Below are 17,733 nucleotides of genomic sequence, written 5' to 3'. Positions count from 1 at the left end.
TTATAATAAATCAATTCTTATCGATTGAATGAAATATGATAAGTATGGCTGTGTAGAAAATTAGGAAAATCTCGCCCGCGAACAGAAATTTCGATCTTTTTCCTTCTTGTTGGTTACCGTGTTGTCTACTAATATTTATGTTCATACATTCAATAAATGTACATTGTCGGAAAAAATAAATTTTATTTGTATGAACTTGATTTGTAGATGCAGGACGAGCTGAGCTTTTCTCCTGTTTTGTAGTGAGTACAAATAAATTTTATTTTTTCCAATAATGTACATATGTTGTTTTAATCATGAATTTTTACACCCAACACTGGAAACTTTTTAGTATAATCATTGTCTCTTTTTTTGTTTTTTGTTTTGTTTTAAAGAATTCGATATAGTTTAAACGCAAACCGGGAAGTGGACCCCAACATGAACTGTTACGCAAAATAAAATATTCACATAACAGCTTGCTCATTATGTAAGCGGGAAAACATGATACTTTATTTGCAATTATACAAATAAAGCAAAATTGTATCTGTTATTTGTACAATAGTTGGCTGATTGCAGGATAAAACGATGTATAAGAATTAAGAACAACAAAAATCTACGGCTTTCGATCAACACACAGTCTTCAACATTAAACATGTGTCACAATAATAATTATGTAATACTCTTAAAATTCCCGAAATTCAATCATGTGAGTCATCAATTCCTCTAAATAACAAAAACTATTAAAATACTGACGATTTTCGTGACTATAGACCGGGTCTAGAATATAGTGGGATTAAACCAGTTTTTACATAAAACCCTCGCCCTTTATATCGGAGGGGGTAAGAGGGGTCCTAATCCTGAATTCTCTGGCTTTAAAGAAGTTTAAATCACGACATCCTGAAATTCGAAAAAAGAATTTCCAGATTCCGAAAGGACCAATCCCGAAATCCCGAGCTTTAAAACACCCGATCCCGAAATCCCTATAAAAGTCTTAACACCCCACCCCACTCCCTCCCCCATACCTCGATCTTCAGTGGACCGTCAAACGGAACATGAGGGAAAATTGAGTTAAATAAAAGTTTATGTTACTTTTTGTAACAGTTTTTTTATGTTTTACAATACAAGATTTTACCGAAAGACCACTTAGGGTGTTCTTTTTTCTATGTTTTTTTCTATCTCCTTTTAGTGGCAGATTCAGAAACTGGCTTCCTATAGTAAGGGCCTTTTCCAGTCATGCTTCAGTTATCGCCTAAATAATCAAGCAATTTTTTTCCACAAAAAGGGGACCCCGGCACCTGCCCCTATTGATTCCGTTACTGCCTTCAGTTGGTAACTTTACAAACTGTAAATCGTCAAAGAATAACAAAAACACACATATTTAAATACATCATGTCTCCCTCGTGCCGTAATTATACAGAAATTCAGCTAACCATGGCTACGCTCTTACTCTATTGGTATTGGCTTCTATTTTTAGCTTACTATTTTATTCAAATAACGGTTGAGGTCATAGCTCAACTTAATTTCCTCCCCGGGCCATGTTCAGCGTTGATATAACTTTTTTTTTAAGGAAATGACGATAATACCTATTAAGCTTTATGTTTATAAGGTAGATAACACGAGTTTGAAAGTATTTGATGTGACACTCCTGTGCAACTCAGCATCAAAACCAACACAATACATGCAAAGAAATCAAATTTTACATACATTTGATGTTTTTCCTTTTTATATTCGTAATTATCTATACCAAGGACAGTCACCTATATATTTTATCAGATATATCAAGGTGATGAATTGTATTCGAAATGGTTGAGAAATTCTGACTTGAAGAAATAAAAGATTTGATATAAATTCACTTAACAGGTAAGTTGTATGTTTTTGCAGGAGTAAATGTTTTTACGTTATATTCTTCAAATTATTATCTTGCAGTTCCTGTTTTAAAGGTTAGATGGAATTGAGTAAGAGAGTAAACATGAATACAAATTATGTAAGGTTTCTCTCATCGGGACTGCGCAAAAACGACGAAAAATAACATCATAAAAAACGTGATAGTTTATATTATAAAAAACGATATATTGTGACTAGGGGAAAGCAACTACCAAATACAGTTAAACCTGACTTAACCGAATCCTGCATAAACCGAAAACATGTATAAACCAAACATGTTCTTACGCGCCGTCATATCAAATTGTGATAAAACCGATTAAATTCTAAAGTTCCAAAGAGGTTCGGTTTAAACAGGTTTCACTGTACCAGAAAACAAAATTATACTGTAACAACGGTCATTCACAACGATCAAAACTTTTAATCACGGTAGTTGTATCGTTGTCGATGTTTTTTGATACTGTGACATATGTGTTCCATTTGCTTATTTATACGGAACATTGTCACTCACACCACATCTTCCTATATCTAAGACAAAATATGTACATGTAACAATTAAAAAAAAACCCAATATATATTGCCTGAGTATACTTAAACAAAAACAAACGAAAACTGATTAGGACAAAATGCGCTGACTGTGTATATTGAATGATACATGGTAAAATATGTTTAGCCAAAAAAAAGTATTTTTTGCAACATGCCCATACGTGTTGCTCACAAAAACACCCAATTTGCCGTAAATGATTATTTGACACAGTTTTATTTGACATTATAAGCATTTGAAATGCAGCGACAATGCACACTGATAACATGGATCGTTATGCTATTGTGATGAAAATAGATTCGTATACAGATACGGTTTAGTGAATTTAAAATATAATTACTAGTATACTGTTATATTTTTAAAATATGTTTTCTTCCACGTCGTTGTGAATTGAATAGTGAATTCACAAGGACGTGGAAAAAAACATATTTAGAAAATATATGTGTTTTTCTGAGCATCTTCCATGTCAGGAGCCTTAATTCAGTGGTTGTCGTTTGTTTATGTGTTACATATTTGGTTTTCGTTCATTTTTTAAAAATAAATAAGAACGTTAGTTTTCTCGTTTGAATTGTATTAGTTGTCATAAGGGGTCTTTTATAGCTGACTATGCGATATGAGCTTTGCTCATTCTTGAAGGCCGTACGGTGACCTATAGTTATTAATTTGTGTGTCATTTTGTTCTCTTGTGGAGAGTTGTCTCATTGCCAATCATACCTCAATTATATTCCGTATGGGCCTGTTGCAAAACATACTTTTTAGGTTTAACATATTTTACCTTGTATCATTCAGTATACACCAGAAACATCTAAAAAATGTAAAAATTAAACTATAACGTCAAACTTTTTTTACTCTCCTTTCTTAGTTTTTTGATATTCCATATGTCTGCCTAACTACAATTTTCTCTATTTTGTAAAACCCTAACCAGATTCTCCTAGTATGGGACACCAATATAATCTGAGGTGTGCGAGAGCTATCATTTTAGAAAAACAACATTTTTTCTGGATAAAAAGCTGTATTTTGAAACACAAGGATTCGTTATTTTTATCGGAAAAATAGGTGATTGCAGAACATACACTTTACAGACCAGTCAACCACCGGTATCTAAATTACATTGTTTTCTGGGATTAAGGAGACGAACGCCGACCGTATATTTTAATAATATTAAGCGATACAAGTCGAGAAATCAAATCGAAATACCAAAAGTTTACAAAATCATACATTTATATTGTATCATTATAAAGAACTAAGTCTTAAATCAATTTTGAGCCGTAACCTTACAAATAGCAAATTACTACAGATTTCTGTTACTTTATTGCCCTTATTTATATGTATAGAGTTTCTATTGATTTACAAACATATTTACATATATTTAATTAACAGAAAACTTGTATTGTTATGTTATATTAAAGTAGACAAATCAAGCCAAGCATATTGTAATATTAGGACCAATACCGGTGACAACTTTGTGAGAGAAAGGACGTTGATGGCATGACAGAGTAGCGGTGACATATTTCGGTGAGTTTTTTCTGCAGATTTTTAGTTTCAATCATTTTTTAAGTTAATCATGATAATAATTTACTTGTAGGTGAAAAGAATTATTTTCGGTAAACTTAAAAAAATAAATAAATAAAAAAATGCGTAAGCATAATATTAAATTTGAATTACAAGGATAATCATGCTTCATTACAATCGGTTTAAATAATTTTCTCTATAATCAGAAGCAAGACATAGCAGTTTAACGTAATAATTGCAAGCACTTCGATTTTCACATTGCGAAAATAATTAGATTTTTTACGCGAAGAGAACCACTGACGTAACGGTAGAGCATTGGCGCAATTTTTCAGCCAAAGGTTGTAACATATTGTTATACAAATATTAAGATATGATTTGTCTACCTTATATATTTTCAACCTTGGCTGAATCTAACTAAGGTTTGTGGTGGTGTGAGTTTTGAAGAAAAAACTACAACAAAAATTTCATGAATATTTTCAGAAAACGTTTTTAGAAAACATAGAGAGCGTTTAAAAATAATATCATAGTCCATTTTATAGAAAATAACCATCTGACGCGTGTGCGGAATGCTGCAATTTTTGAAGAATTTTTTTTTTTTGGTTAAAAAAAATTTCATCATGTTTAATTGAGTATTTTTCACAACTATTAAGCTTCATAAAATGTAACTTAATGCAAGGGAGAGGAAGAAAAAAAAAAACCAGCAAGCAAAAAAAAAAAACCCAACAAATAATAACAAACAAACACTTTCAGATATCACAGATTAAATTTATTCGTTCATAGTGTAGTAATTTACGTTTTTTTTTATTGAGTTAAGCCTGCCAATTGATATTTTATCGTGTGTTTTTCTATGTTGTGATGTTATGCTATTGTTTCAGAAAAAGGGCGAAGGTTTAATTGGTACCATTAAATGTTTGCACCTGTCCTAAGTCAGGAATCTGATGTACAGTAAATGTTGTTTGTTTATGTAATTTATACGTGTTTCTCGTGTCTCGTTTTTTTTTAAATAGATTAGACCGTTGGTTTTCCCGTTTAAGTGGGTTTAAACTAGTAATTTTGGGGCCCTTTATAGCTTGTTGATCGGTGTGAACCAAGGCTCCGTGTTGAAGGCCGTACATTGACCTATAATGGTTTATTATTTTAAATTGTTATTTGGATGGAGAGTTGTCTCATTGGCACTCACACCACATCTTCCTATATCTACTTTGACTTCGATATTTCAGCTTGTTTGATAAAGTGAAATGCATATCGTATCTACGTGTTTTTTTTTTTAGCTTTTTAAAGGCACAACAGTTTGGCTCAACTTAGAATTATCGACAGACATGTTCGCCATTTTCCATAATTAAATATGGAGACATCAAAAATTTAATTTTACTTTCCAAATGAATGCAAAAATTTCGACTGCGCATGTACTTTTTGACAAAATTGAAATAATGCACATAAATTTTATTGAGTTATGAACTCTTTTCAAGTTATGCTAGTTGTGTTTCGATCAATCAATGTCTGGAGAGATATCTCATTGGCACTCATTCCACATCTTCCTTGATATATGTACACCTAAATAAAATTACATAATTAAAATTAATTTGTTTCTATAATAACGAGAATGAAAAACAGCCATTCTCATCACACTCATTTGTTCCGGAAACAGGCCTCAAAATCGTTTTTATAGGTTGAAAATACAAAGCAGCACAACAGGTCCGTGTAGCAGTATTATACTCTAATGTACAGTCGAACCTTGTTATGTCGAACTCGATCGTGCCGAAAACACGGATTTTTTAAGTTCAGATAGAATTTCAATTTGTTAACGGCATTTTTAACTGATCAATGATTCTAACTCGGTTTATCAGACATCTGTGTTTACCCGAGTATAAGTTGATTACGTTGTTTCCTTTTTTTTAAAACCATTTAGAACTATAAAAAGCCAAAGGATCTACACATAACCTTCTGGTTTTCGACAAGACTGTTAATTAAAAATATGAAAACAAGAATGTGTCCCCAGTACACGGATGCCCCACTCGCACTATCATTTTCTATGTTCAGTTGACCGTTGACTTTAATTTGGAATTAGAATTCGAAAGATCATATTATAAGGAACATGTGTACTAAGTCTCAATTTGATTGGACTTCAACTTCATCAAAAACTACCTTGACCAAAAACTTTATCCTGATTGAAGCGGGACGAACGGACGTACGGACGGACGAACGATCAGACAGACAGACGAACGGCCGTACATACATGAACACATAATGCCCCTCTACTATCGTAGGTGGGGCATAACAATCACGTTTATCAGTGTTGAACCCAAAGAAATAGATAATAAATATGATACGATTTTGTGCAAGCTAAAAAAACGACCAAAAACATTTTTTTTTATGGATTTTTTTTCAAAAGGGAGAAGAAAGGTTCCGAAGTGACATCATAACTCATAAGTCAAACATAAAATGAGAACGCCATGACAATAGACGAACAACAGTATCAAGACACAACATAGAATTTGTCAGAAAATGACGCTTAAAGAAACGGTTTAGTTGAAAAATGGAAATCTTTGCTTTGTACATAAACAACACTTCTACAGGGTATCTACAGACGCTAGATACTTTCAAATGTATGCAAAAATTAATAAATTATACATGTATATGCAAAAATACTGTCTCCATCTTATCAGCGTACCTTTTTTTATACGATATGTTCCGTAAAATAAGATATTAACCAATATTTGTCATTCTATTTTTTTTTATTGTAATGTCGTAAAAAGAAAATGTGATAGTTTACATTAATATCAAACCCTACTTAACAAATATAAATTCCTGATTTGATGCATTTTTAATGCATAATAACTGTTCACCATTCTTTTTGTTGTAGAAAAGTAAATTTTGATTTCTGCGCGTACGACATAAGTAAATACCGGTAAAATCTGTTTAAATTATTATGCAACTTTACACAGTGATTAATAGTGAAAGTTTGCAATATGACGGGGTAGTTTCAGATTCATATTATCCAGCTTATGTTCTTAAGGATGTACTATAATATAGAATTTAGAATTGATACTACAAGCCATAAGAGTTTTAGTTAAGTAAAAACAAGCTAAAAATATTCATACGTTATGAAGCACCTTACCCTTCCGGAGCACCTGAGATCACCCCTGGTTTTTGGTGGGGTCGTGTTGCTTATTCCTAAGTTTTCTTTGTTGTGTCGTGTGTACTATTGTTTGTCTGTTTGTCTTTTTCGTTTTTAGCCATGGCGTTGTCAGTTTATTTTCGATTTATGATTTTGACAGTCCCTCTGGTATATTTCGTCCCTCTTTTAAGGAGCTCCTTTCCGAGATATTTAACTTTGTAAAAATTGCAGGAAAAGGCAGAGTCGGACTTTTACCTTATATTAATTTTGCATTTGTATTATTTGGGTCTCAAACCAAAAGAAAAGAAATCTACATAACGCTTAAACATGTTAAATTTTCATTAATGAACTGTTATGATGAGCTATTAAGTCTTATATGGTAAGAAATATATAGGTGTAATGAGGCAGCATAGTTTCCCCAGATTCGTAGAAAAAAAAACCCGAAGGAGTCCTAACATTTAACAAAAGTCCTAAACCTGATCTAAGCACATCATAAATACTTCAAAATAGATATACAGTATATAAGTAATGTCGGAAAATATTAAATATTTGTACCAGTTTAAAAATGTTATTTTTATCTTCCCCACAATTAGCTATATATTGTTTTATACTGCAATTTATACTCGACACCCTTAAGCTTTAAATGTTTCAATCGAAATAGTGGTCTTTTACTGACGGTCTTTAATCGACATCTTTTATACCCAGACTGCGTAAAGGAACCCCAAAATGAACTAGCACACGAAACAAAATGTTCATTTTACCGTTTGCTCAATATGAAAACGGAGCATTATATGACTTAACGTGTACAGGAAATGACCTTTTATGAGCTACATGTATGTAAACGAGCTATTGAGTCTTAGATGCATGATTTGTTTTTGTATAAGTTGTTATAGTTTTTGAACTAGCTGTAAATAACTGCGAGTACTCTAAGATCTGTACTTAGTGTATTTGTGTTTTTGAATGTACAAGTACCCGGCCACGTCCACTCGGTGTTTTTGTTAGATTTATTTATATGTTAATCCATCTGATGAGTTAAGTTTTTTTAATTGATTTGTTTCGTTCGGTCTTATGTTGTACTGTTATACACCACTGTCCAATATTACGGAAGTGTTGGGATCAGGCTAAAATGGTTAATCCCGCCACATTCTGTTTGTATGTACCGAAGTCAACAGTCTTGTATTCAGTGGTTGCTGCGTCATTTGGTGTCTTGTGACGAGTTGAACTGACGCGATTCAGCTTCTTAAATGTTTTTGTTGGACGTAGTCACTAGCTTGAATAATAAATGTTATTAAAAAAACATGTTTTGTTAGATAATGAATCATGCAGTACACCGCTTTTACTGCAATTGGGTCAGCAACGCTGCTTATAAGTTATCAATCATTGGTTATAGAATAGCAAATTCAATGTTTCAGATTTAAAAAAAAAACCAACATTAAATAGTAATCTAACAGTACATTAAGTCAAAGATTTGCATAGTTCACAAGTTAATAATCAGTGTTTGTTTGCAAAGCTCGAATATATTCCTATTTTAATTTTTATTTTCTAAAATGTTACTGCACTGATTGAGTTAAGACTGATTTTCTGACTTGAAACATACGGATATCTGAATGAGAAAAACTTGAAAAATCATGTTTGGTTGACTTACTCATGTGACGTTCATGTATTATTTTTACTGACAAGTGTGTTTACACATTTGTTAATGCTATTACATAAGTGCTTGCAATTCATCTTACTGTAAGTTTCAGAGTTTCATTTTCCTTGACATGATTGGAAAAACATGCACCAAAAATCAAGTCGAATTAAAATCTAAATTCATCCACATTTTTTTTAGGCTCATATGTGCCCACAGTTTTTGTTTAAATATCATATTCCAATTTGTTTACAGGTGAAGTTCAAGCCAAAATATAGATCAATAAAGACAAAATGGACATCAACAAAACCATTTTGGACGCCGGCCATGCAAACAAAATGTACGTATATTTGATATGAACGGAAATTATTGAAAAAAGGAAATAAAGATATAAAACTTTTTTAAATTTTTAGCACAGATAAAAACCGACAAACCATGACCTCTTTTGAAAGTTATCTTTTTGATATCTGTCAATGTTTTAATCACACTGCCATTTTGAATAATTGTTAAAAAAAACTTCTTGTTAAAATACTTATGTTTTGAATGATTTTAAAGAACTTGTGTATTTTTCTTAACAGAAATTGTACCTACGAAGATATACCACCCGTTCTGGAAAAGTATGAAACCGCGTGTCTTATGCTGCTTGGATTTGGTGGAATCTCGTTGGTTCTCGCGGTATCTTACAACTACATCAGACGTAATGTTTATCATGAAGAAAAGAATGTGGATAGGACTTTTGACGCAGGTGGAAAAGTCAGTACCAGTCTGACGGCTGTAACAGTGGCATCACAGCTACTCTGGCCCGGGGATTTGATGCAGAGTGCAACTGTAACTTATAAGGTATTACTCATGTTAATATAAAAAAGAAGATGTGGTATGATTGTCAATGAGACAAGTCTTCTAAAGAGACTAAATGACACAGACTTTTACACATATAGGTCACCGTACGACCTTTAACAATGACCAACGCCCATACCGCATAGTCGCAAAGGCCTGGAAATCGCAAATGTAAAACATTTCAAACGAGAAAACTAACGGCCTAATTAATGTTGAAAAAAATGAAAGAAAAACAAATAAGTAACACAGCACTGGATTACAGACTCCTGACTTGGAACAGGCACATGCATATAGAATATGGCGGGGTTAAACATGTTAGCGGGATTCCAACCCTCCCCTAATTTGGAACAGTTTCTTACAAAATATAGATTTTTTTTACTTCTAATTGACATTAAAGTGGTACAGCAACATATTCTCATATAAATAGATATACAGGAAGTTAGTTAGGCTGAGTGTTTATCAAACTCCTTTGAATATTTAAACAATTACATCTTTGAATTGAAATCTTAAAATTAAGCCTCTGGTGATTTCTTCTCGTAATGTCAGAAAAAGCCGACGCTTATTATAAACGCGAAACAAAATTGAAAACCAATATGAAGTTAAATATTGCGTTTTGACTAAAATAGAAAGCTTAAAATGTTTTAACACACATTATAACATACAGTTTTGTGAAGATTTATTATAACTTTAGGCCGACGTCTGTTTTTGTTACATCTTCCCAGTTATTATGATACATGGCGCCATAAACGATTGATACTGACTACACATCTTAGACGACGATTTATATACAATAGTTTACTACTTCGAACAAAGTTTTATATAATGTGATTTATATGTTTGTAGACTGGTATAGCAGGACCGTTTTGGTATACAGTCGGAGCAGCCATGAACATAGCTGTGTTTCCTGTCATGTCTGCGCATCTAAAGACTAAAGCACCTGGAGCAAAAACCTATCCCCAGGTTGGTTTATACAGTAACGATAAATTAATTAGAAAATAAAAGTCAGTGCAAAAATAGTTGTCCTCGTAGGTTCATAGATATAAGAAGATGAGTGCCAATAAAACACTTCTCCATCCAAGTCACATGTCTGTCATATTTGTTTTTCGTAAATTGTTTTGTTATAAATTAAATAAATTAAGCCGTTTTTTTCTCAATTGAATTTTGTTATATGTACAAAATGTATCATATCGGGGCCTTTTATATAGTAAAAGGCCTTAACACATTTTCAACTGGACAGAATAGTCTGTATTCAGAGTAGTTTTGTAGGTGTAAATATATAGATAAATGATACTCAATTCTAATCAGAGAGCTTAAAACGGAAATAGCAATGCAGGTATCTATTTGCGGAATTTCTCGCTACATTGAAGACCTGTTGGTGACCTTCTGCTGTTGTGTTTTTTTTTTATTTTGGTCGGGTTGTTGTCTCTTTGACACATTCCCCATTTCTATTCTCAATTTTATCTATAATAATTGTATTTTTTAGTGAAATACTAGTAGTTAGTTTCCATTTGCAAGTATACCTTTTTATTTTACAGATCATTCAAGCACGGCATGGTAAACTGGCACATATAATATACTCCATACAAGCGCTTCTTGTAAACATGGTCATAATTGCCTCTCTTGTCGTTGCTGGTACTGCTACGATAAAATCAGTGACGAAAGATGCTTCAGATGAATTTTGCACCCTAGTCATCGCCACCCTTTTTGGATGTTATTCTTTCATTGGTGGATTAGGTACGACGTTCTATGTCTCATATTTCAATACGGTTTCTATATATGTTTGCCTCACGATCATCATTGTTAATATCTTCTATAACTCAGAAAATGGCTATTCATTTGACAGCGTCTATAATAAACTCACCAACGCAACACTAATGAACAAAATCGTAGACGGGAATTTAACCAACACGAAAATAGTTGCCGGAATTCCAGGAAATCTCGATAATAGCTATTTCACTTTTGTATCCGAGACTGGTATGATTTATGCACTTGTTGGCTTAGTTTTGACATCATCCATAACCTATTGTGACCAGGCGTCATGGCAGAGTAGAATAGCAGCCAAACCCATGCAAGGAGTGACGGGTTTCTTTCTAGCTGCTTTGATGTGGTTCGCCATTCCATCATCTATTGCGGTAACAACTGGCATGACATTTTTGTCCACTGTAGATGAACAAGGATGTTTTCCGCTAAGTGAGGAACAGGTCGAACAAGGTAAGGTCAACAACATCTTTAACTTTTATTAAAATCAAATGTCTAATTCTAGACTTTGTGTCACCTGATTTTTTGCATTTTTCTTGTTACTCATCCAACATTTTATGGAAGGGGAAACTCTTTAGATAATATCTTTATTGTAATATAATCAAGAATTACTTCCTCAAAAAATGTTCCCCACTTTGAAAAATACTAATTTTCATAGCCGATAACCTACCCAATTTTTGATGAACAGAAACGAATAAAATCGAAAAAAGACAACAATAACATAAGTTTAAAGCCTCGCTATTACATAACATATACATACAGAATATTGTAATTGCTGTTTGTCCACAGAGCTGTGTATTGAAGTAACAGGTATCAGACATCGGCGAAAACGCTTGACATTTTTCTAAAAGTTGTCGTATCAATTAAATTAAGAATGGGTAATATGTCTAAGAGACAACAACCCGACATAAGAGTAGATTACGGCCGAAGCCCCCCCCCCCCCCACGTGTCTTCAAAACAGCTAGTAAATCTCGCACCACTTAACAACATTCGCTTGTCAAACACTTACTACAAGAAACAATCAGGGTCAACATACATGAATATTGTATTGATATTTTAGGTCTAGTGACACCTTATATTGCTAAGAAGGTCCTCGGTGATTTGGGGAGTTATCTGATCCTTATAATGGTTGGTATGGCGCTTATGTCAACAGGAGCAGCAGAAGTTATGGCAGTCTCCTCCATCATTGTTTACGATCTATATGCTGCCCATATCGCACCATTTCGGTAAGTAAGTGAAATACAAAATATCTTGAAAATTATATAAAAACCGATGATATTTATTTAACTTTTAGGGCTCTTTATAGCTACTATTTTCTTTATAGCAAGGAATACTATCTACGAAATATCGATCAAATCACACCTTCAAGTCTCTTTTTATGTAAGAGGACGTATTTTGTCGTTAAATGGACTTAAAGTAGTATTAATGCCGGATTTATATGATTTGAATTTAGATCATGTGTCCTTTTCAGTACAATACAATACAATATGCTTTATTTCAAAAACACTCAGTCACATTGGCATGTGAAACAAGAGGTAAATTACAAAATACAATCACATACAATTTAATAAATAAATAAAACAACTTAGAAAGGAAATATATAAAAAAATACTTTACTTTATATTATTTAGTAATACATTTTGATATTATAATATTTTAGTTACTTTGAAATGAATAAAAACACATGTTTAAAGTACGTTAATATTTGAATGATCTGGAAGTACTGTTTTACTTTCTGTTCTGTTTACTATCACACCAGCCAATGAAAAAACGTCCTTTACATTTTTGAAGATGTGTAATTATTCGAAAAAACTAGAGGATCCCGAAAGTCTTTTTTAAAACAGAAAGTTCAATGAGGCGATTCAAAATTCTATGAAACCAAAGATAGAATTGAAGAAAACTCATTGTCACTTACATTTACAGGAGGGACATGATGTATGGTCTGTGTATCTTATGTGGTAGAATAAAGAGCGACGACGAATCTCACGGCAATAGTCCTGTCAATTCTCATGGCTGCCAATGCCCGGAAGCTCTGACTTGTGAACACTGCAAGGAAAAAGAAACAGATGTTAAATGCGAGGACGACAAATATGTCGTACACAGGTTAGATAAGATTATATGCAAACAAATTATATAATAATATATTTCACTTTAAAATGCCATATTTTGATTGGCTAATACGAGGGTGTTAATTTACTCTATCACATGGCTTTGCCGCGATTGACAATGTTTTCTCGGGGTACTTATCTGCTCTAGCAATCTCTCAGCTATATGCTATTAATATAAAAAAGACGACATCATGAATTCTTGTATACATAATCAATACGCGATAAAAACTATTAGAAAATTTCACCTCAATTCTATATTTTTCTCCTGGCCAATCTTCTGTTAAGGTATAACCAACACATCTGTACAAAAACTTCAATGGTACAGTAAATCACATTCTTCAGTAAACACAGATATATAAGAGTCTTGTAAAATAAACAAGTGCACGTATTCAAAAGTGAAAACTATTCATGATATTACAGCAGAATTTAGTGAGTGTGTAGGTAGAGGTAGAATATTCGGTTAGCTTGCTTGTTAGCTTAACCGTGAAGTCATTATTAGGTAAGGTATACTACTCTCCTTTCAGAGTAATCTAGTCCTACAGACAGACAATTTGGTTATCTGGCAGAATAGTCTACTCTTAAAGGAGGATAGTTTACCTAACCTAATAATGACTTCACGGTTCAGATAACAAGCAAGCTATTATTACTTACACACTCAATGCATTCTGGTGTAACCCACCAAAAACAGTCGTTTTCTGTTTTTTTTATTTAAATGACACGAGCTGTTAATATGACTGTTTTATTTATGGTTGATTCTATAGTATGAGTTTTGTTCATTTTTGAGGCAGTGCGATGATCTTTAATTACATATATACACGTCATTCAGACTCTGATTATTAGTTGTGCTATTGGCAATCATCCTTAATTTTCTTATTTTCATATTTAAGGCTTATTGCTTCATTAGTATCTGTGGATGAGGGCTGCTATAACATTGATCATGTATTCTATTACAATGTGAAAATATAATATCGTTTTAGGAAATACCTTTGTCCATTTCATGGGAGATTTAGAGTTTATCAAGACAGACTTTACAACTATAAGAACTGGTGCATATTATGGATATCGTTGGCTATTGTCCCATTAGGACTTGTCGTGATAGAGACTGGTATAGATCTGAACTGGGCTATGTTGACTGGCTCAGTTTTTACTATCCCAGGATTACCCGGATTAGTTCTTACGATATTCTGGGCCAAATCGACATGGTTGTCTGTAATTCTAGGTAAGTCAGTCTTAAGATAATTTGTTTTTAAGACCCTTCTTGTTAACTGACTTTAAGAACTTATAATTTTCATATGCTTCCGATTTTAAATTAAGGTTATGTTTGCTTTATTTGAAGAAGACAACAACCCAACGACACACACTTACACGCATCGATGTCTAGAGGTCAACGTACAGCCATTTTTTGTAATAGTGAATCAATATAGGAAACCATAAAACTGTAAAACGTCACAAGTAAAAACACCCAGATGATTTATGTACATGTAGTGTGTTATACAAATTTTCAAACAAATGTTCAAAGGAAACTATCAAATTTCTGTTCGTAAATTGATTTATTGCTATTTACATAATATTAAAGTATTTCTGTTTTGGTTGCTTTCCACCTTCAGTGAATATAACGAAACTAAACAAAATCATCTGCCATACAAGTGAGATGTTTTAGCTAGCTATAAAACCATGGTTGAAAATAACTTATATTTTGACAGTTTTTAGGGATTTTCTCCTTTTTGATATTATTAACTACGGTTGTGAAATCGGTTGTGTGTAGACAATTCGCTTGCAGTCAAACTAGTATTACTCAGTAGGTATTAATGATATTGATTTGGAGAGGTGTATAACAACAACAAAGTCTGAGCACGACCTTAGGATTTATGGCTAAGCCGTTTAAGTACATTCCAAGTCAACCAAACCTTTTAAAACCCTAATTTGAGTTATTTTGTACAATAAAAGTAAACAAAAACTAGGCCATGAAAAGTGCTTAAATCTGAATTAGCATTTGAGGAAGGATTGTAATATTTTTTCTGTCTATGAAGGAATAACATCAAAGATGTGGTGTACACTGCATTACCAGTGTAGCGTGTTATTTTAAAGTGTGCACTACAATTTTATGTTATTTCGAATAGACAGACAACATATTACAGTAATTTCTTATAAGTTAAATATAATGTCCATTTTAAACCGGAGTAAACTATGAAAAATCGTTGATGAAGTCACGGTCACATGACAAAAATATGTTTATGAGCTGATAAACAAAACAACGTCAGCCAATCAGAAGACGCGTTACTTCCAAAATTGAATTATTATTACATATTATAAAAATTGTGAATAACATTATGATAGCACTGTTTCAAGGAAAACTGAAAACATGTTTAATGATCCTAATTTTAACCTTCAGATATGAAATCATACTATAAATGTACTTAATCTGAATGCTGAATTTGATTTTTTTTTCATAAAATATCAGAGAATTCCTATACATATATATTCAACTATGCTGTTTATCTATTAAGTTTCATATCTTAATGCTTTTTTCGTAACAGGAAGTTTGACAGGACTAGTGGGAGGATTTACAACACTGATAGCTATGGCATCACGAGAAGAAGGAGGGCTGGATAGTTTTGTGAGAAACACCGCAATGCCGCACCCTGTTTTAGCCGGTGGTTGCGCAAGTCTTTTTGGAAGTCTTTTAGTTAACGTACTTGTGTCCCTTTGTACACATAACATAAAAAACGAAGAAGATCGCCTACTTGAATGGAAAAAACTACGGGCAATTGACAATCCGCTTCATCCATGGACGGAGTTCTATAGAGAAGATTTGCCTGAGATGGCTGCCGATCAAAAACCCACGAAGAAACAACTGTCTTCGATTTTTAAACCTGCTAAGTACGTTTCCTATATCTTTGGTGGAATCTTTTTGGGCATTTTTGTTTTTATTATACCAGCTGTAATGACCAGTTTAAAAATATTTTCTTTCGATGACTTTCATGTTTGGACCATGAGCCTACATGTATGGTGTTTTATAATGGCTGCCATCATTGCTGTACTAACTCCAGTAGAAGAAATCCTTCAGATTGTAGCCGCTTTAAATGGTGTTCAATATGGTACAGATGTGTAAAAATTAACATAGATATATAGGTAATAAATAAGTGAATAAAACACGGAGATGAAAATATCTTTATGGACATACTCAATCGAATATATATGTTCGATCGACACAAAGCTATCGACCGAAGGCCGAATAGTCATGTACATTGAAATACAGATGCAATTCAAATCTACCATATGGAGATTTCGAACTCTTTGAAAAATGAAATCTAACAGATTGTTTTTGAATCAGTAAGAATTTTAAGCTTCCTATATACTGTCTTAAATTGTTGATTACAAGAGAATATCGAAGGATACAATGGTAAAAAAGAATTCGAACAATGGGGAAAAGCATTTGTCGGTATCATTAAAACGTTGTATCAAGGATTCAGCATATTGCACTTACCTATCAGCTTTTATTCTAGAAAACTGTTATTTTTTTCGGAATTTATTTTCTGTTCATTTCGGAATTTATTTTCTGTTCATTTTATCAAATTAGAAAATAGTATCTTTATCATGATATGCGAAGAGAAAAAAAATAGAGAAACGCGGTGGCTGTTATATAGATTAGAACAGCTTAAAAAAATAAGACGTCTTAACAGTCTATCATAGTTTTCGTTTCGGTTGATTGCACGCAATAATAATATGTTTAGAAATAGATGTATGTATATAAATGTTGTGATAGCAAATAATTTTTATTAATAAATTGAAAAAAGTATTTCTTTTTTTAATCATTTCTCCCTTAATTCAAAAATTAAATGTCATGAGACATATCTTATCGAATGTTAAACGATTGTCAAATTTCTTACTTGTTATAGGCATTTCCGTATGTAGTAAATGATGGATTAAACCGTAAATCTTTTGAACCAACATTTAAAAGAATTGTCATTTCATTGACTATGATAATTTATTTCATAATTGGTTAAACAATTCATACAAGACGACCTATTTTCTGTGTAATTATCTTATACAGTGAGAAAGATAGGCTGTGCAACAGTACACTCACTGTACATACATTGTGTATTGAAAAATCTAAATAAATATTTACTCTGGCGATTGTACATGCAGGAGTTTTCTAATACAGTTCAATTTTAAGTTAACACTCTTGATAGTGCTATTATACATGTCAGATAGAGTATACTAATAATTAACACTGTCGATGGTTCAATTGTACATGCAAGAGAATACTAATTCTGACAATGGTCGAGGGTTCGGTTGTACATACACATGATACAGGAGTATACAAATAATTAACGCTGTCGATGGTTCAATTGTACATGCAAGA

At 32.7% G+C, this 17,733-nt stretch overlaps 1 protein-coding gene across 1 annotated transcript; it reads left to right on the top strand.

Moving 5' to 3' along the window:
- Positions 1-3,810: 3,810 nt before the first annotated feature.
- On the top strand, positions 3,811-16,789 carry LOC134695973 (uncharacterized). The gene is made up of 9 exons (XM_063557478.1): positions 3,811-3,919; positions 8,920-9,004; positions 9,243-9,504; positions 10,345-10,461; positions 11,037-11,712; positions 12,320-12,485; positions 13,183-13,362; positions 14,345-14,586; positions 15,905-16,789. The coding sequence occupies exons 2-9, from the start codon at positions 8,958-8,960 to the stop codon at positions 16,477-16,479; spliced, it is 2,265 nt and encodes a 754-aa protein (XP_063413548.1). The 5' UTR covers positions 3,811-3,919; positions 8,920-8,957; the 3' UTR covers positions 16,480-16,789.
- Positions 16,790-17,733: the final 944 nt, after the last annotated feature.

This window comes from Mytilus trossulus, chromosome 14, assembly GCF_036588685.1.
Source record: "Mytilus trossulus isolate FHL-02 chromosome 14, PNRI_Mtr1.1.1.hap1, whole genome shotgun sequence".
In the NCBI taxonomy this organism is placed as follows: domain Eukaryota; kingdom Metazoa; phylum Mollusca; class Bivalvia; order Mytilida; family Mytilidae; genus Mytilus; species Mytilus trossulus.
The sequence above is the reverse complement of the archived record's forward strand: the minus strand, read 5'-3'. Positions and strand labels throughout refer to the sequence as shown.